Raw genomic sequence first — 20697 nt, 5'->3', positions numbered from 1 at the left:
TTAGAAATATCGGTCACTCAAGGTCAATCACTGTGAACTTAATCAGCGGTGACTGTCAAAGCACATCAAGAAGCGTATCAAGACTGAAGAGGTGGCGCCTTTTTCAAGTCTATAACCTTGATTTGATTGGCAAGGTTTTCGGTTTGAAGAGAAAATAGTCAGTTTTCTATTTTGATTGTTACATTTTATTCATTTTCTAATAGTTTAAAACCAATTTATGTCTGTCTGTCTGTCTGTCTATGAAAGACTGTAGGATGAATTATGCTAATTTGATGTAAAATGTTTCTACTTATGAAAAATCCAAGTTATTAAACTCCTTTTGGAACTAATTAATTTTGTAAGTAGAGGTGCCACTGCTGTTAGCAAATACATACATAATGTAGCAGAGGGAAAAAAAGTATATACACTGGATGGGATTATCGAGATAAAAGAGAAGGTCAAATTTCCAACAACACGTTGATGAAACCTGTGAAGGTTGTGTGCAATCTAACAAAGCACTGCGAGGTATATTTTGATAGGGCTTGAGGATTTTAAAAAATGTGTTTTGATTTTTGTCTCTTTGCAGGCTCTCTAGGCTCTTTGCAACTGTTGGGGAAATTGATGGACAATCTGTTGTTATTTCTATATTATTCATTCATTTTCTGTACTGCTTATCCTCACAAGGCTTGCAGGTGTGCTGGAGCCTATCCCAGCCAACTATGGACAGTAGACGTGGGACACCTCAAATTAGTTTCCAGCCAATTGACAGGCATGGGGAGACTTAACAGCCATATATGCTCACACTGATGCAGACATTTAGGAGAGCTCAATCAATGATCAATGATGTTTTTGGGATATGGGAGGAAACTGGAGTACCTGGAGAAAACCCACTAAGTCACAGAGAGAGCGTGCTAACTCCACGCAGTAAGGTTGAAACCCACCGGCGATTTAATCCTTGATCTAAGAACTGTCAGGCAGAAGTGCTGGCCACTCTTTCTACCGCTCTTTTTCTATATTATTCATTCATTCATTCATTCAATTTCTGAGTGGGATTCTGTCTCTCTGTGTGCCCGACAATTTGTAAACTTCATGCGTTAAATTGCTGTATTTAGTGGATGACATCACAATTGTAATATTTTTGAATGTAAAATAACCTTTTCTCTCTCTCTCTCTCTCTCTCACTCTCTCTCTCTCTCTCTCTCTCTCTCTCTCTCTCTCTCTCTCTCTCTCTCTCTCTCTCTCTCTTTTTCGGTTGGGCTCCGTTCCTCCAGGCGGCCTATAACTTCCGTCAGTCAATATAGATGTTCTCCATGTTGACCCTAATTGAATCACCACACACTTGACAGAGGTAGGCATACTCTCTGTTTTCTGTAATTTTGTTCAATATAGTACTTGGTCAGAATTTTGTTTGAATTGATTATTTCATTCACGTTGTTGTATACTGTAAACAACAGAGAGGGGCTTGGTTGCGGCTTTGCTGTATCTGACAAGGTTCATTGAAATGTCAAGAATATGAAAGCATTCAGAAGCATACTTCTCAGAAAGCTTGGTATCAGCTGCGGGACAAATTGACCTGAAACATACAGCTAAGGCAAAATGGTGGCTTAAGCACAAATAGAGAAAGAATGCATTCACGCTTTTTATTGGGTGGGAACTAAAACCCAGATGCTTCCCTGGAAGTTGGTCGACTAAACCATTAAACCAATGACTTGCTAGACTATTTTCATCCAGATTCACTATTCATCAAGATACATATAGATCGGATTTGTAGTTTTTGTATGGGATTGAACGCTTGCTCTCAGAAGTTTGAGGAGGATATGCTTACCATTCTTCCACTGTGCCGCCCCAATTGCAATTGTCAAAACATTCAGTTTCATAAAGAACCGCTAGATTATTGCTGGCCTACAAGTACATATTGAACTTGTTTATTGTAAATGCCTTTGTTTTTCTAAAATCCCAGCAGTATAACGTTGCAGGTTCCATTTGTTTGGCTGCTCCTAACTCCAAATGTAAAATAAAAAAATAAAAATAAAAAAAACTATATTAGTTATGACCTGTCCTAACATAGGGGTCTATTTGTTTGTGTCAAGAGCTACTCAATAAAGTGTACAGACTCATCTTCCACTAATATCTGCACCTGAGTGTCGTGATTGAAGTGGCCGAATCCATTGATGGGTATTAAACTAATGCCTCACAGCTTATCTCCGTGTATGCCCACATGTGTGGATAAACATTGCCATTATTGTAGAGATAATAGCTTAATTGGTTTTCAGGGGCTACTCTCTGTTGGCATTAACACAAAGATGGGTCAGTTTGAAGCACAGGCTGTGCTTTTGTGCATGTGTATTACATTGAATATGTAAGCAATTCCCTAATGTGGCACCTGCAAATCGTCTTTGTTTTCCCCTATTACTGAGCTCTCATTTGTTCAAACACAGTTTGTCCTATCCACTCCTGCATTATTACATGTTCTATTTTCACCCTAAACTTTATTATTCCCCTTTTCAGTGTTATATAATAATATCACTCCCTAATCGACGTAATAACTGAACAGCCTGCTATTGCTTTCTGCAATATTAAAATCATCAGTCAACCTAAACCTTTAGCACTCCATGAAATTTAGAGGTCCGAAAAGGTCAAAAGGAGGAAAACAGTACCGCGAACTGTCAAAGAGTTGGGCAAAAAACAAATTCCATGAACGAATACTTTTGTAGTTTTTTTTTTAAAAGAAAGTACCCATTCAACAAAAGTGAAACAATCAAATAGGTTTGCCAATTCATTGTTCTTCAAATGTTTATGTAATATGAAAAATGTATGTTTATTGCCTAACCCCCATGTGTTACGCCTGGCTTCAATTTCTTGAGTATACATACACTCTTGTCTATGATTTAAATCATTTACATATCATATCGCAAGGCACCACTGTATAATATTTTTGTCTTGAACTTCTTTTACACTCCATCCTTTCTGTATTATGATTTTCCAATGTACTGTGCAAAATAATCTGACATTAACTAACATGCTTTGGAAAACTAGCCAAGGTAAAAAATATTATGACAGATGAGCAGCTCTATGGCACTGTTGCTGTGTGAAAGTAGCTCACACAAGATAAATTGATGAAGGCCCCTGCAAGAGAATATCGACAGACAAGAATTGTTGTATTGTCTTCACATCACCTCATTATGTACTATACTGGAAGGACTATTTTCTAGATGCACTGAAAAGATTGGCAGATGGAGGGGTCACAAGAGTGAGCTGAATATTTTAAAATGTATACCGAGTGAACGTATTAGAAAGAATCACATAAAATACGACATCCCCACTATAGCTTTTGTGTGGTCCTGTTCCTAGTCATAGTAGGCCTTTATGCAGTCAAGGTGAAGGTTTGTTTGAACAACAATGTTTATCAGCCCCCGTGCATTTATGTGGGGATTTGTTTTGTGCCATTGTGTGAGCATCTACAGGGCTGTCAGCTTGGTCAACCAGCTGGTATGAGATTTGGATAGCAAGGGAAATCTGCCAGAACCATGACCCCTTGCTCACCATGATATTTACTATTGCCAAAATTATGAACAAATACAGCAAAATATGCCAACATCCGTGGGAGTATGTGTATGTACATTCTATAAAATGTGACATATATTGGACTAATAATGCATTTTAAAATAAGCTTTTTCAAACAAGTTATTAAAAACGAAGACGCAACAATCCATGCATGAATGCAAGCATAATGATATTGTTGATTTTTTAGTTTATTTAAGCTCCTTGCGCCAGTGTAACGTTTTCATCCATGTCCGCAAAGCCTCATCCATTCATATTACATGTTTTTAGACTAGTTAGAGTATCTTTTTATAAAGCTGAAAAATATTTTCAACTTTAAACTTTCAAGTTGTGTTGCTAATTATCTACTGTGGCATAAAAAAGGTTTTGTCATAACCATTAGGCCCAGACATTTGCATGACAAATCTATGAATAACATTCTTTTCTGACTTATCTCCCATTCAAGTGTACAATGACGCACAAAATCCAATTGCATGTTGTAAGTGTACAAACATTAATCGGTTGAGGCACTTATTGCCTGTTTTAAAGTTGCACTTCAAAAGGTGCATTAATCTTCTTTTATTATTTGCATAATCCACAATCTGCACTCGGAGCAAGATAGCTTTCGACTCAGCACAGTTACCACATTCTTTTTTAATTTGCCCTGGAAATCACAATATCATATAACCACTTAAATTACTCAATTAAGAACTGAGGGCTTGACAATTTGAAAAAAAAGTGTTATTTATTTGGACATCCATAAATCCAAATAGTTGACCATTTAAAACTGACCAGGGTTGCCTATTTGTTGGCTTGCAGACTCTATCATTTAAAAAGTGTTCAATGTTCACGGACAGCAATAATTCTTTGTTTATTGTGCGTGTGCATGCATGTCTATGTAGGTTGTAATATGACAGAGTGGTGTTCTTGGACAAAAATAAACTAATGACCAGTAGCCTCTAGTATAACATATGCATTCTGTAGTTGCACTCTCTAGAGCAGGGAATCTGTTCATCCCCCCTCCCTTCAAACCCTCCATCATTCTATGACGAAGACACAGATTCAATACTTCCAAGAACTTCAGACCAATCTTGTTCTTTCTCACAGCCCCCATACACACACTCAACACCCCCACAACCATAACACATACTCTTCCCACCTCCTCACTGTTACCATCCATGTGTCATCGACTGTTGCTAAGATACAGGCCTCCACCAAGTTGCTTAATTCTTTTACCCATGGTTTTGACACATACCCCATTCTGTAGGATTTTTTTCTTTGCTTTTTCAATTGTCTTCTATTTTACAGTATGTGTTGCCATGCCTTAACAGGCTCAATTATCTGCTATCTGCCAAGTCATTTTATATCTTTACCCAGACATTTCCCCTTATAATGTATAATTAAGGGCAGGTTTTTTAAAAATTAGTTTAGTGTGTTCCAAGACGCAGTTGATTTGTAGGAGCTTTTGTGGTCATCTATGACCATGCATTTTGACCCAGTGGATAAGTGGTTAGCGTGTCGGCCTTACAGTTCTGGGGTCAAGGGTTCAATCTTAGGTGAGTCTTCACAGTATGGAGTTTGCATGTTCTGCCCGGGCTAGCGTGGTTACTCCGGTCCCCTCCGACCTTCCAAAAACATGCATGGTAGGCTGATTGAACACTCGAAATTGCCCCTAGGTACGAGTTTGAGCATGAATGGTTGTTTGTTTCCTTTCCTTATCAAAAGCCTCCACCTTGAATGAATAAAAGTTTCTTGCTCGGGGAGGGTTATTGGGAGCAATCACTGCAATAATACTACAATATTTGTGTAAATCTGAGACTTCAACTTATGGTCAGCAGGTAAATTGAACCAATACAAAAATGAACAAACTGCTCCAGCTGTCCCTGGTTAAAAAGTGCCAGACTACATAATCTAACTACAATTGTTTATTATCATGGCCCACAGAAGAAAACTTGAAAATATCCTTCATGGAGAATGCATAGCCTGTCATTCCAACAATGTCAACATTTTACTCCAGACTAATTTTAAGCAATAATATCTCATTAGACTTTGAAAATGTATGATTTTCCAGATGCAAGGTAGAACAGCCACACAACATACTGCAATTCCTCCATTATATTTGTATTTCACTATTTCAACATAAACCACCGAGTAACTTTAGCATATTAGCACTTACAACACTCAAACTAAAGACATTGTGTTACAGCTTTTATGTTATTTCACAAATAAACTCATTGATTGCTATTGACTGAGCGTCAATGCCACTGAAACATGATCATTCAATGTGAGCAATCCGAGTTCACTGCTGTTTGCGGTCATTCACATTAAATTATTGAATAGAGATGTTCCTTTTTTCTTTTACTTTAAATTGTAATTTTTAAATAAGGTATTTCCATGACCATTGTATATTTTTATCCCCAATGGAAGGGTAATACAATTTAACTCATAACTATGTGTTTAATTATATGGTTATAGCACCAGGAAAATAGAAGTTTACCAGAAAAGCCTCTGAGAATACGGAGGTTCAATGTTATTGATTAGCAAGGCTTTTCAAACTGTGCAGCATAATGTAGTCAGATTGAGCTGAGACAAACCACATCATGTGTTTCAAGCCAAGACAAAAATAGAAATGGTCTCATAACTAGCAGTGCAAAGCGCCTAAAGCTGTGGCTATGAGAATCCTTGCAGCACAAATAATTATATTGGAGAGAGTTGAGACATTTTTCATGTGTTACAACACAGAGATAGATGAGTATCAGTATAATAACTTCAGCCCAATCTGGCCCCATTTTAGACCTCTCATTTTAATTTAGTTTTTAATTAGTAAATGTTATTTCAGTGTGATGAATACAAGGCAAGAAAAGACTCCCAAGGTAAAAGGTGTTACCAAAAGATGCTGTTCATTGGCATGAAAGAATAGCCTTTCAAAACTATCCAGACATAACGAGTGGCCGAAGAGAAAATGTCAATATTTTTTTTAATTCAGAGCCTGATGTGTTATGATTAGTTTCCACTTCGGGATTATAAAATAATGTTCAATTATTGGAAATATAACGTGGACACCATGATAAATTGTTCACACTAGCTTTTAGCGGCTGTGGCTAAGATCAGTTTGTTTACCTATTGCTGTTGGTAAGAGATGTGTAGGAGGCGAAAGGAGTCTGCATTAAAATCTGGCAACAACTTGAAAATGTCTTCGCTAATGCTGCCAAAATGAACATCTCTCAAACATAGGACATGATAGTTTGGATCAAGCCGGAGACCTACATTTCTTTGTATAGCTTTGTATAGTTAAGATTTTGTGCACAGAGAATACATTTTACTTTTAAAAGTAGACGGGATGAAAAACTACTAGGCAGTGACGACACTAAAACAAAAACTGGCAAAAACTCAGACCAAAAGGTTTTCCAAGAACTTAAAGGTTTAGCACTCAGTTGTTCTCAGCTTGTGCCCATGTTTTCAGCACATGTTTTATGCGTTTAAATGAAAATCAGAAAAATGACTTTACCACATCTTAAAAGGGAAATAAATGCATTATGTATTCTCTCATTTCTGTCTTCCAGTCGCTGTGTTTTAAAAGGCTGATTATGGAACGCCTGTGGTTGTCTTTGCTGTTGCTGGCAGCAGCATGCAAGGGACAGCAGTGTCCGAAACGCTGTATGTGCCAGGGCCTTTCACCATCGCTCGCTATCCTCTGCTCTAAAACGGGCTTGCTATTTGTTCCTGTTGCTATAGATCGACATACTGTGGAGCTTCGGCTTCAAGAGAACTTCATCACAGGTACCATGGTGACAATATCTTCTTCCTATCCTACAGTGATTATACTGGAGTAAGTTGTCTGTCGTTTGACAAAAAAGCAGTTGTAGGAGTGTACAAAGTACTTGTAAATTGATTATTGTATTTAGCACACAGAGCAGAGTAGCCAAAGACAGCTTAGTTTGGTTTTACCATGTTTGCTGATCGTATTATATTAGTGTGTCGGTGAAATAATATGAGCTGCAGGGGTGGAACAGCACTCTGATATTCAACTAATGCTGTTTTGTAAACACTGAATGGACGGGGAAACTCCAAATTAATATGTCGCCTGGCATTGCAAAACAAGTCCAAAAGAACTTTCCATATTGGTTATTCTGCTACTCTTTCTCTTCAAGAAATTGCAAGTTGAAGTTGAAGTAGAATTATCCTTGCAATTGCTAACTTTATCCATTCTAGTATATGCTGCATAGGGTTAGAAGTATTAAAATACACTAATAGTGGGTCATTTAGACTAGCAGAGATCACCAAATGTTGACAACAGCAGCCTGTGAAGCCTTTTTACCTAAAAATTAAACCACTTGCAGCTCTGATGCACATGTGTCACAACTACGAAAATGTCGCCATTTAATCTCTACAAGTTGCTTTTGGACGAAGAATGTCTGCAGCAACCAGACAGAGGAAATCACGAGGGCTCTCGCGACAACTCGCAAATTCAGACGCAATCGCGTGCTAACATCAGAGACTTCCACAGAAACATGCAGGTGCCATGTATGTCCCACTATAACTACTTTGTCAGCCACTTGTGAATAAATGATGGTTGAGGGCAAACATTGTTTTACATTGTTTTATCACGAAATAAACAATAACATTTTAATTATCGCATGAGTTTACAAGCTCATGAAAATAGTAAATACATATTTTATCTGTTCATGAAACTGGAAAGTATGGACAGACTCCACGACCCTTGTTGACAACTGTGCATAAGGAAATGGGATGTTTTGTTTTATGTCAGTGCTAAACTTCCTTTCCAGAATGGGGGTATTTTTTCAATTTTCAAACAGGACAAATGAATAAAAAAACCAGACATCTGCTTTAAGCCTACAATTACATCCGCTACGTCGTGGATGTTTCTGCAAACGGTGAAATGTGTCAGATTGAACAGTAATCTTCAGAATACCTATGACACCGTGGACACAGCCAATCGTGTAATAGCTGCAAGTGGAGTAATCTAGGCTTTAGACCTATGGATCAACTTGAACAAGCACTTGTATGCCACTTATCAGATGCTAATGTTTTGAGATAATGGTAATCTATTGTATATTGAAGGGTTTGTGCTTATCAAGCCTGTCAGCTTTAGCAGGTTAGGTCATTAGAGAAACTGCATTTGGAAAGAAAGAAAAAAATCCCACAGGCATTTTTGGAAACACTGAGCTAATAACAAAATGACATTTTTTTGCTTGTTTGGTTATTTTTGTTGTTGTTGTTATTCACACACACAAAGATACCTAACAATTTGTGTATTATCAATTTGTCTTTTGAGGTTTTACACTATTTTGTGTCTGCTTTTTTTCTAGCTGTCCGTAGAAAGGACTTTGCCAACATGACCAGCCTATTGCATCTGACTCTGTCCAGAAATACCATAAGTCAGATCCTTCCTTCAGCTTTCAGCGACCTTCGGCGACTAAGAGCTCTGCATTTAGACTCAAATAGACTAACTGTTATCAAGGTAAACTCAATGAATGCCTTAAGAGTTTATTTGGATTCAAAAAGATAAAACTGCTTTCAATGTCATCTAAATGAATGGATTATTTGATTAATTGAAAATTTCTAATACTAAACTTACACAAAGAAAGAAAAAAATGTTCAAGTGTGTATGTACCACAGCCTTAGTAATAGAGCCAAGCTTCAGCACAACATTACAACCTATAGCAGAAAAAAGACGGTTGAAAGCTTTACAATGTCCAGAGAATATTATTTATTGATGCTTGTTTGAAAATAGAAATATTATACTGTTTTAATGTGTTTATTTATTTTCTACTTCTTTCAGGACGATCATTTCATAGGCCTTTCCAACCTTCGGCATTTAATTCTGGCCAGTAACCAACTCCATGCAATATCTCCCCATGCTTTTGATGACTTCCTCTCCACACTAGAGGATTTAGACCTCAGCTACAACAATCTTATAAAACTTCCTTGGGACACAATTGGGCACCTAACAAATGTCAATACTTTAAATCTGGATCATAATCTCATTGAAAATGTTCCCCAAGGTGTCTTCACTAATCTACACAAACTTGCTAGGTAAGAAAATCACTATAGATAAATTTCTAGTATGATGTTTAAAGAGTATCTTTGCTGATTTTATGACGATATTGAAATTGTAATTTATTTCTAACTATCCCTTGGGTATTTTTACAGATTGGACATGACATCCAACAAACTGAAAAAAATTCCTCCTGACCCTCTTTTCCTGAGAATCCCAGTTTATGCAAAGTCCAGAGGCAGTCCCCTGTCATCCTTGGTTTTGAGTTTTGGTGGAAACCCTCTCCATTGCAATTGCGAACTTCTGTGGTTGAGAAGACTGACCCGAGAGGATGATTTGGAGACGTGTGCTTCACCACAAGACCTTAGTGCCAAATACTTCTGGACAATCCCTGAAGAGGTGGAATTGTACTTCACTAATAATTCAAAAGATAATGATAAAAACTGACAAACTAATGAAATATATGCTGACTCCCCTTAGGAATTTATATGCGATCCGCCTGTGTTAACCCGTAAATCACCTCAGACTGTGTCTTTAGAGGGCCAACCTACCAGTCTGAAATGTAAAGCAAATGGGGATCCAGAACCAGAGGTGCACTGGATCAGTCCAGAAGGCAGACTAATATCTAATGGCACAAGGTATTGGACTGAGCTCCAAGCTATAATAGTCTACACCGTAGACTATTATTGTATACTGTACAATAATTATACGGGAAAATGCAGGTATTAGGAATAGTCCAGGTGCAGTTGTATTGGTCATATAATCTAAAGTCACATTCACAAAAGAGTTACTGAGCAGAACTTTGCAAACAAATTTTTACTTAATGAATTTTCGTAGTAAATTTCTCATTTTACTTGGAAAACCTGGGACACTGACGCCACTAAAGATAACAAAATGAAATTCCTCAAATCAAACCTAAATTCATCTTAATCCTGTTTGACACTTGGAAAATATGATGAGTATGTTTCCTAAGCTTAAACATTTGAAAAGCAAATTTTAATATTTATTTTTGATTTCTTTCAGAACGTTGGTTTTCCCTAATGGAAGCTTGGAGATCAATGTCACATCATTGAAAGATTCTGGAAACTTCACATGCATTGCCTCTAATGCAGCAGGTGAATCCACAGGAAGAGTGGAACTGGTTGTTACACCAATGCCCCATCTGGCAAATAGCACAAGTCGTAGCAAAGACACATCAGAAACAAGAGAACCCGCTCTTTCTGACATCCTAACTTCGTCTAAAGTCGGGACGCTCAACAACGACACCAGAGCAGGAGATCGCAGGGTTTCCTTGGTGGAGCTGACTGGAAACTCTGCGCTTATTAGATGGAGCAGTCAGACAACTATGTCAGGCGTCAGGATGTTCCAGGTCCAGTACAACAGCTCAGGGGATGACACACTGGTGTACAGGTCAGTCTGTTTAGTATATGTCAAATTTCCAGTTGAAAACTATTAATGATTACTATACACCTATTATCTATCAATTTTTGGAGCATTTTTGTGTCATGCCCTTTAGTGCAAATATGTCTGTGTGCATGTGTTGATTGTCAAGGCTGTGGATGCTGTGTGAATAAAAGCACATAATAAATAATACAAATAAAATAGTATCCAGTGCAGTGACAAATGTCTCAACAACTGAGTGTTGATGCTGACAATCTAAGCAAACCATATTTCTTGGTGTTGTAGATTATGCCTTATTACTGGTAGACAGATTTCATTTCTGACATTTTTTCCTTAAAACAAGTAATTTAAAATGTCCTTTGTTATTTAAAACAGAAGAACATCTTACAATATTAAAAAAGTTCTGGCAATATCTTGTGGTATCACTCGTTATATTTTCACATGCGGCCAATGTCTCAGAAAATCATTAAAAATCCCAGTTTTTTTTTTGAAAACCCAAGGATATTCAATGGTTTCCATAGCAACACTTGAGCAATGCTGGTTATGTGATAAATGGAAAGTTATTTTGAAATAATTTCTTGGCTATTCCCCTTTCTTAATCAGCATCATACATTGTTCCAGCTAAATAATACTACTCTAAAAGTATATTATAATGAAATAGATTTTGATGGAGTGACAAAAATGTCATTTGGCTTAAAGTGAGGCTGAACTTATTGATTGATCAGTTTGTTTGTGTGAGAGCCAATTTGTTACTCCTAAAACTTACTCTTGAATTGCTTATTTTGTAAATATTCTCTTGAAAGCAATAGAGTTGAAAGGTTTATTCTATGAAGCAGCTTTAGAAATATGCCTCTTTGGGCTGTGTCAGGTCCAAGTACTGTGGCACGTGAGAAGTCCAGTACAAAATAAATTCCAGCAAATACATGTTGATTCATTTTCTGAAGCACTAATCCTTGCAGGGGGTGCTAGAGCCTATCCTAGCTAACTACCAGCACCAGGCTGGGGACACCCTGAAATGGTAGCCAGCCAATCGGAGGGCACAAGGAGACGGACAAACCCAGGGGCAATTTAGAGTGTTCAACCAGCCTATCCTGCATTTTTGGGGTATGTGGGAGGAAACTAGATTACCCGGAGAAAACCCACACAAGCCGTGCGAGAACATGCAAACTCCACACAGTGAGAACCGAACTGGTATCGAACTGTCGACCCCAGAACTGTGAGGCCGGCACGCTGACCACATGTACGCCGGGCCGGCCAAAATACATGTTTATCTTTGAATTATACCAACTGGTATTTGCCTTATTTCACCATCTACTACATACACATTACCTCAAGACCAACTAATGAAAATAATTGATTATGATATACAATTTCTATAAATATTGTTGATAACCATGAGTGCAAATTCTGTTGGTTTCCATATACCTACCAGTACTTTAATGATTAGGGCTACATTTATCACATACAGTTGCTATCTCTATGATTTATCTTAACGTCATACTCCCGACCTATGAGAAGCCATTAGGAGATGCGTCACCAAATAGCCTATTCGGAGTAGAAAATAAAAAGCAATGAACAATAAGTGCAAGTGCATGTTTGCGTAGTTCCCCCCATCCTGCTCTCTGTCTTTGGTCAATATCCATTAGCTAGGCTGAGGCACTTTATTTTGAAAAAAGAAGGCTGAGGAAAAGATAGGGCAGGCAATGAAAGTACAGAGACTGGGGATCAGAGAGGACTGGAAAAGATGGATATAGGGTACTCTATTGGCACTCAAGACAGACACTCTTTGTGGTTGCTGTGTTTTCATGCATCTAAAAAAAATCCAGGCCCACAGTAGGGCATTCCTTGTCAAAGTTATATAATTTTAATGGAGAATACCTTATACAGTGGTACCTCGTCATACGACCGTTCGTCATACGGAATGCTCGTCTTACGGGGGAAATTTCGATCGAATAATTCGCCCGTGATGCGGTCAAAGTTTCGTCATGCGACCAAGCCAGGTTGCCATGGCATTTTTTTTGGCATATCTTTCGTGTATAACAATATTTACGAGCACCGGATGAGCTATTCAGACCAGGAAACGCACAACGCGCATGCGCGGTGAAAAGAGGGCTTTCTGGGTAATGAAGTATACTCGTGCTCGCAAAAGTATCCCCGGCAGCAACTCTATCATAGGCGCCGTTCGATGGGACGCGAACACAGATACTACAAGCTAAAAGGAGCCGCTAGCCAGCTACCCATGAGAAATCCGACTCGGATCGCTGCCGCCTGTGCGACGAGGAAACAGAGTCGTCTGAACACTTATGGCTCCGCTGTCCGGCCTTAATGACCGAACGCTACCATCGCGGCTTGGGCAACTCCCTGGATGAACTTATCCGTGTTCCAGTGGCAGCCCTAGCGCTGCTGAGGGTAATCCTCAGGCGCCTGAGGTGAAAAAGAAGAAGAAGAAGAAGAAGAAGATGAGCAGCGGGGCGATCGCTGATAAGACTGCTTGCTGCTCGTTGGCAAGTGGTCGTGCGTTCTCCGATTGTGAGGACATTTGTGTGCATCATTTTCGGAATATTTTGAAGGGAATAGTACGACAGCAAACAGCCCATCGATAGCGAACGTGAGGGTGGAGTGTTTGTTCTGTTTACGAGTGCGTTGTGTGGAGGGAAAAAAAAAACGAAGCCCCTCTCCCCTCGGCGAAATCCGGCCAATTTTAGTTAGATTAAACACTTTATTTCTATTAAACCACTCGTTATTTATTACTTTGTCAATATATGGCGAATTATAAGAAATAAAACATTTTTTTTCAATCCAATATCCTGTTTCTGGTGTTTTTTTCAGAGAGTTGGAACGAATTAAATTGTTTCCCATTCATTTCAATGGGAAACTTTACCTCGAGTTACGAGTAACTTGTCATACGAGCTCAGTCCCGGAACGGATTAAGCTCGTATCTCGAGGTACCACTGTATTTTATTTTGCTGCAATATTAGCTATCACACTTGTGAACACATTTCAAAAGAGTGGCCACTCTTGCGGGTGGAATACTTTCAATGTAACTTGACATTTACAAGACCACTACTTATCACTGTTTGACCAAATCTGGTTACGTTACATTATTAATACAACACTGTCTTCAAATAGGGATTACTACCATCCATGGGATGTTTGGTGAATTGAAAGATTTAGTTTTGCTATTGAGCAATGTGAAGCTGCAACAACATCATGAATCAGTTTATGCAGACATATTAGAAAATAAGAAACTTGTGTCTGCTCATTCACCCCCACATTTAACCTCTCGCTATGTTGTATACTTCCTGCCTGACAGCTGTAATGTTTGGTTTCAAACAGTGTGTTCTGCTTCACTGATCTTGTTCTCCTTTCATTTTCTGTTGGCTTTCCATCTTTTAAGTCTGTTTCATGTGTTCTTATCTGCTTGGCCTCTCATCTCCCCTGTCCTGGCTCACATTTTCTCTATGTTCCTGGAGGAATGCTAAACTCAGCAGAAAGCGACTGTCCAAAGCATAATCCCCTTGTTTGGCATCCAGCTGTTCTTTTCATGATTGTCCCAAATCAATGTTTAATTGTTTAGCGATATGCCTACCCTGTAAGTTCCCTAAACTCATCAGCCCACTAACAAACTAAGCCCCTTCCCAGCCTTCAGATCATTATACATGCAGGAAAGGATATTACAAAAGACCCCGGAAATAGTGTGAGTGAATGGATGAATCAGATAAAGAAAGGATGAAAAAGGACATAGAAATTGAATGGATGACAGAGGATTAAATGAAAGATGATGCTTGTTAAAAGGAGTCTACGAGGGGAGGAGATGACAAATTAGTGAGGTTTTGGGGAATTAAAGAGGATTTGAATATTAAAATGGGATAATAGATGATCGCCCTTTGCCCGCTATATGCCTCAATAATAATGTAAACACATGGTCTTACCTTTTTACCGTGTTGTTTACTTAATTAGAATTGATTTTGTAATGTATGCATATCAACTAGCCTTTATACACTGAATAACTGCTTGTGCTATTTGATAAAGATGTTTAGTAGCTATTGCTATCCTTGTGGACTACATGACTTTCATAATCCGACCAATGTTTTCTAGTATAGAAATTCATTATTGTGGGAAAGCTGTGGTGTCTTGTGCCTTGGCAGTATTTTATTCAGGAATCATACTTGAGTCTCTCCCAACAAGTACATGCTACTAAAGAAGTCTAAAGCTCAATTGCTATTTTTGTCCTACATCTATACTACTCAGTTGTCAAGGTTACAGAACCACATTCCATAGCAGTCGTGATGATAAACAACACCAAATGGTCACCAGAATACCATTTTCTAAGATGTTTTCTCTAATGGCTAGCATGGTAAAGTATCTCCTTTTTTTGCGTAAAGCTCAAAAGGATCACTAAAGTCCTGTTTCATAAAAAGCTTTGCTATTCTTCAGTCAATGAATGGTAAGGCACATTTCCTAAAAATGAGGAAAGTGTGATTTCTCGTATGAGCAATGGTTGTCCTGTAAATATGACTTTCAGGGCGCAGTGCAGGATGATCAATAAGGTGGGGGGAAAACGAGAGTCAAGTGTAAACTTGCAGAAATCGATACTGCATGCAAACATCTCTATATTCACCATGAATAGATTAACAATCTCACACACACTGTATACAGGCATGCAAGGAGAGATTTCAGAGTGATGTGATGATGTTTCGCCCATCCTGAATAGGGAGAACTCTTACAAAAGTCAAAATGGAAGCTAGCATAACGAGTTGTAGTTAATTTAATTTTTTTGCAGTAGAAGGAATTGTACCAACAGCCAGAGCAACCTGGGCCAAAGCACAAATTCTTATGGATTTAGTGACTGCTGCTCACAATATTCATGACTTTTGTAATGTTTCTTTCAATTTGGAATTCAGGGCCTTGATCAAATATTTTAAATCTTAATATCAGATTCCTGCTTTTCACTGTAAATACAATATTTAAAAAGTACACGTGTGTTTATGTTGTTTAACTATTTATTAATTAATTAATGTATTTATTTATTTTATTTGTTTTGCATTTGAACACAAACCAGTCACAGGAAACATGATTCTAGCTGGAGTATTGACAATATACTTTGTGGAAAGGGTTGTGTATCATGGAAAGATTGATTCTTTTCCTGTTGGTATGGCTATGAAACCTAAAACTGATTGAACTGCTCTTATGTGTGCCTCTTTTTCTGTCATTTATTCAACACACTAGTTTTTCTTTACGGGGTTGCTGCATTATTCATGGTCTCGTGTGCCATTTCCATTTTCTAGTGTCTTCTTTTTGGCCTTTTGTTTCCCTTTTTCCAAGATCCCTCTAAAAATAATTATATGCACGCCTTAATGCATAATCCAAAATTATATTTTCATGCTTTTCAAGTGGTAAGCGTTTTGTTTTTCCAATCAATGGAGGCTTTAGAATGACCTATTACTTTGTATTTATCAACTATTTTATTGTATTTACTAAAGAGCTACAATCAAACGCTTATAACACAGAGGTTAGGTCCTACTTCCCATTTTCCAGCATGTACAGGAAGTGATGCAATCTGATGAGCCAGCAGTAGGACTCATTCGCACGATATATGAAATTAAAAATTAAAAGTAACATTCACAGTGCGTAGCAGGCAAAAGAGGATTTGACCTTCTACATTCCATCTCCTTAATTATTTATATCAGTCTCAGTCCAAATCCATTGTTGCCTATTATTTTTAATCCATTCGACCTTGTTGCCTCACAGCTTTCTCTAGCTTAGTTTGTGTGTGGTCAAATGCCCGAAAAGTATCTTTGCAACATTGAATATGAATATATATATATATATATATATATGAATATATATATATGAATATATATATATATATATGAATATATATATATATATATGAATATATATATATATATATATATGAATATATATATATATATATGAATATATATATATATATATATATATATATATATATATATATATATATATATATATATATATATATATATATATATATATATATATATGAATATATATATATATATATATATATATATATATATATATATATATATATATATATATATATATACACACATATATACATATATACACACACACACACCGGAAAAAAATAAAATAAAAAGAACACTTTAAAGCATTTGTCCCATGCCCCTAGCTCAATTATTTGCAATCATTTCAAAGAGCTATTGTGAATCAATCCCCCCCATGCTGAGGGGAAAAGAAAACACAGATGTAGTAGTGACAACCCGTAAAAGGATGAATATAAGTGCAAGAAATTGGGAAAGAGTGAAGGAGTAAAGGCAAAGATGCAAAGATGAAAAGAGGATGGTGTGGTGTGGTGATGGAAAGGGCAAAATGGATAAATCAGGTAGAAAAAAAAAAGAGTGACAGATAGAAAGGGAAATGAAAGATGGTGGGTGGGGGATACAAAAAATGCCTCATTAGGAGAAGGTATCCTTGCTCAGCTCAGTGCTGTCCTGCTGTCAGTAGTCCTCATAAAGGTCTTAGCCAGGGGTAAAAAATACCAGATCCACGCAATTTTCTCTCAAAATAGTGTATAAGAATTCATTGTGTGTAAAGTTTTAGATATGTAAGATAACATTGTTTGTGTGTGTCATTCCTTGTGCTGAAAAAAAGTCCTAACAGGTACTAACAGGGATATAGGAGTAGCCTATGAGCATTGTCACATAAAAATTATATTTAATACATGTGCAGACATGTGTTTTTCTACAGTGGTCAGTGGCTCATACATATTTGAAACTAGACACAATGAATACTTCAATATTAATATGGTACATTATTTTGATATGTGAGAGACTCTTTAGACTTTACACTTTGGAGATGTTATTTTTCTTAAGCTTGGGGAAGAAAGGGTCATATTCTTCATGTTTTAAGTCTTCAACGTCAGGAAGATAAAATGAAATAAGAAAAAAAATGCATTTCAATTAGTGATAGGGCCAATGTGATCCGGTATCGGTATTGATATAGTTAATTAATTCATTCATTCAAGGACCTTGGAGGTTGTGTTAGATTAATCACTTTAAAATATGCCCATGGTGTGATGTAAGATCTGTTGATTTTTTTTCTGGATTAGTAACATATCTGCATAACTCCATTTTATTTTATTTTTATATCTATTTTCTTTCTGAACTATTCTGTCTGTATTTTTCACCACTTCATACATACTAAATAACATGTCATGTATTTAAAGTAATCCTATTTTAATGTATGCCAATCTAATCAGAACAGGATGAGGAATCCCTAGTTTTTAAAATGAGTTTCATAATCTCCCAGTATGAGAACATGGAAATCCTTGAAACACCGCACATTTACTGTACAAACTAACTGCAGATCATTTTTTTAAAACATACTGACAGTCACTCTGTCTCAATTATTTGAAAAGTATGCATGTGAAATTCTAGGCAAAAGCACCACCACTTCGAAATGGAAGATTAGAAAATTCCTAATCCTGTGGGTGTCCATCTACTTTCTTATATTCTGCTATTGAGTCATACTGGGACACAGATGAAACCGTGTGTGTTAGTACATGAACATACAAAATACAACAAAAATACCTTTGTATGCTTGAGTTGTAGTAGCATAAAACAATTCTAGATTTATTAATATGACCAAAGAGTGAACTTTGTAAAAATCAGGAAAGGATATCATCCTTGTATTACTAATTGTTTGCCTTAAAAACCTGATGTATCCATAAAACCCAAATGCAATTTCCCATGTTTCTCTTAAAATTTGAACCATGGTCCAAGCCTTTAGGAAATACAAAGTTCAGACTACATACAAAATGAAGTGATTTGCATATTACTAGAAACTGATTGAATAAAGACCGAAGAAACATCTTTGGCATCCACTTGTTTGGACGGTGTCATACTAAATGCAAAATCATAAGCAATAAACTAAACCAATTGAGTTGATTGTATAACCTTTCACAATGACCACCATTGTATTAGTTGTCCAATACATGTTAGTTAGTGCCTTACAACTGACTGGTGACCAGTCTAGGGTGTAGTCTGCCTTTCGCCCCAAGACAGCTGGGTTAGGCTCCAGCAACCCCCGCTACAATTTCCAGGATGGGCAGTATGGAAGATGAATGAATGTTAGTTAATCCTGGGTCTGTCATATTGACTCCATTCGGATTTAACTGAGAGCAGTGGATGTTTACAGTGAACTTTCCTAGTTAAAATGGATAGGATGAACGTAGCGACACACTACAGTCTTCATCTTAACCCTGACATTGCATTAATTTTAGTGATTAAAGCCCACAAAGAGGACAACATTCACCTATATATGCACAATTTTCCTAGAAAAAACAAACAACAAGGGGACTCTGGCCTTCAACGGGAAGCAGGCAGGTTGTTTGGCAACCTCTGCACATGGCTGTTGAAGGAAGAGGAATATATTGGATGGACATGGATTTGTGATTGCAGATTGTGTAAAACCTGCGTCTGCATGTCAAAAGACCCTATTGAGGGGATTTATGTGGTGTTTGATACCTGCTTACTTCCAGCTAATATGTATTCAGGCTCCAGACCATCCCATTGTTTATAAATTGCTTTCATATATTTGCGGAGAAGGGATCTGGTTTCTCAAGCGGACGTGAGCCTGGAATAATGTTAATACATTTTTTGGGGTGTTTTGTTTTCGACTCATTAACATTTAATTCCTGAAATTCCAGGAAGCATCGAACGTAATCCCTCAAATTTGATGGATAATGTAGACCAGACATGGCTGCGATAATCAAAAAACTGCAAAGTAGGAGTATTTCTACGTGTTTTCGGGCCAAGAAAAAGTACACAAGTACAATTATTAATAAGCATGTATTAAATGTTCTAGTTATATGCATGTGAAGACTAATGTATTAAAATGTAAATATAAAAAAAACTTTAAAAAACAATTATAAATACGGCACTGAGTGGGTTTAATGCTTTCTTTAGTCTCCAATCCAATACATTTTCATTATAATGTTTTCTACCTTACCCAAGATCCTAATTAAAAATGTGTCAAATGTGTCTCTTTGTGGCACATCTGAACTATTCTGAATGTGTTAAAATGACAGCGGAAAGATCCATTTTCTTGGAGATTTTCCATTGGTGTTAAGGAGTGTTTTAACAACAACAGCTGATTAGACAATTTTTACAAGCGACAAAATGCATGGCATTGTTTTTGTCAGATTGGGTTCTGTAATGACATTTTCATTCCAAGAATGAGATATTTATGCATAAGGTTAGAAGCAAAGTGATTTCATGAATTTAACCATGTTACTGTCAGCTAATCTCACACATGCACAAAGAGAAATGTAAACACATCCGGTCTGTGCTTGTACAGACACTCATAAGCGCATGCAGGCCAACAATATAATAGAACCCACATGTACACACACAGTTCTGTTGTTTAATATCCTCATGCACTGTGTGCCTTTGGGTAAAACTGTCACTTTAATTTAATGCACGATTCCCCAATATCCCAGCTTGCTAATTGATTCTGTCAGACTCTTCTGCTTGAGAGAAACTGACATTTCTCCCTGTTTGATTATGTCTGTCACAATATATGTGTATGTGGTTCTCTCCATTATTTACTTAGTGCCATGTGAACCTTTATAAAAGCAAATAAAGTTAATAATTCAATATTTATAAACTATGACCTCGACATTCTTTGTAACCAGCTTTATTCTGAGACCCTTTTAAATTATCAAATAGTAGACATGTTTTGCTAGAACG

At 37.1% G+C, this 20697-nt stretch overlaps 1 protein-coding gene and 1 long non-coding RNA gene across 5 annotated transcripts in view; one reads left to right on the top strand and one right to left on the bottom strand.

The window, feature by feature from the left end:
* LOC144083602 (leucine-rich repeat and fibronectin type III domain-containing protein 1-like protein) overlaps positions 1–20697 on the top strand; it is a 75308-nt gene that overhangs the window by 33800 nt on the left and 20811 nt on the right. For 3 of the 4 annotated variants that reach the window (XM_077611582.1, XM_077611579.1, XM_077611580.1), the window contains 7 exons: positions 1251–1327; positions 7083–7299; positions 8850–9001; positions 9323–9576; positions 9694–9937; positions 10019–10176; positions 10562–10948. In XM_077611582.1, coding sequence (XP_077467708.1) covers positions 7107–7299; positions 8850–9001; positions 9323–9576; positions 9694–9937; positions 10019–10176; positions 10562–10948 — 1388 coding nt within the window. In that variant the 5' untranslated portion in view covers positions 1251–1327; positions 7083–7106. The remainder of the gene's footprint in view (positions 1–1250; positions 1328–7082; positions 7300–8849; positions 9002–9322; positions 9577–9693; positions 9938–10018; positions 10177–10561; positions 10949–20697) is intronic. The other variant, XM_077611581.1, reaches the window with a different exon arrangement.
* The window catches only part of LOC144083664 (uncharacterized), a 69141-nt gene that overhangs the window by 30655 nt on the left and 17789 nt on the right, over positions 1–20697 (bottom strand). The window lies entirely within an intron of this gene.

This window comes from Stigmatopora argus, chromosome 10, assembly GCF_051989625.1.
Source record: "Stigmatopora argus isolate UIUO_Sarg chromosome 10, RoL_Sarg_1.0, whole genome shotgun sequence".
NCBI classification, from domain to species: domain Eukaryota; kingdom Metazoa; phylum Chordata; class Actinopteri; order Syngnathiformes; family Syngnathidae; genus Stigmatopora; species Stigmatopora argus.
Note: the sequence above shows the minus strand (reverse complement) of the source record. Positions and strands in the feature narration are given on the sequence as shown.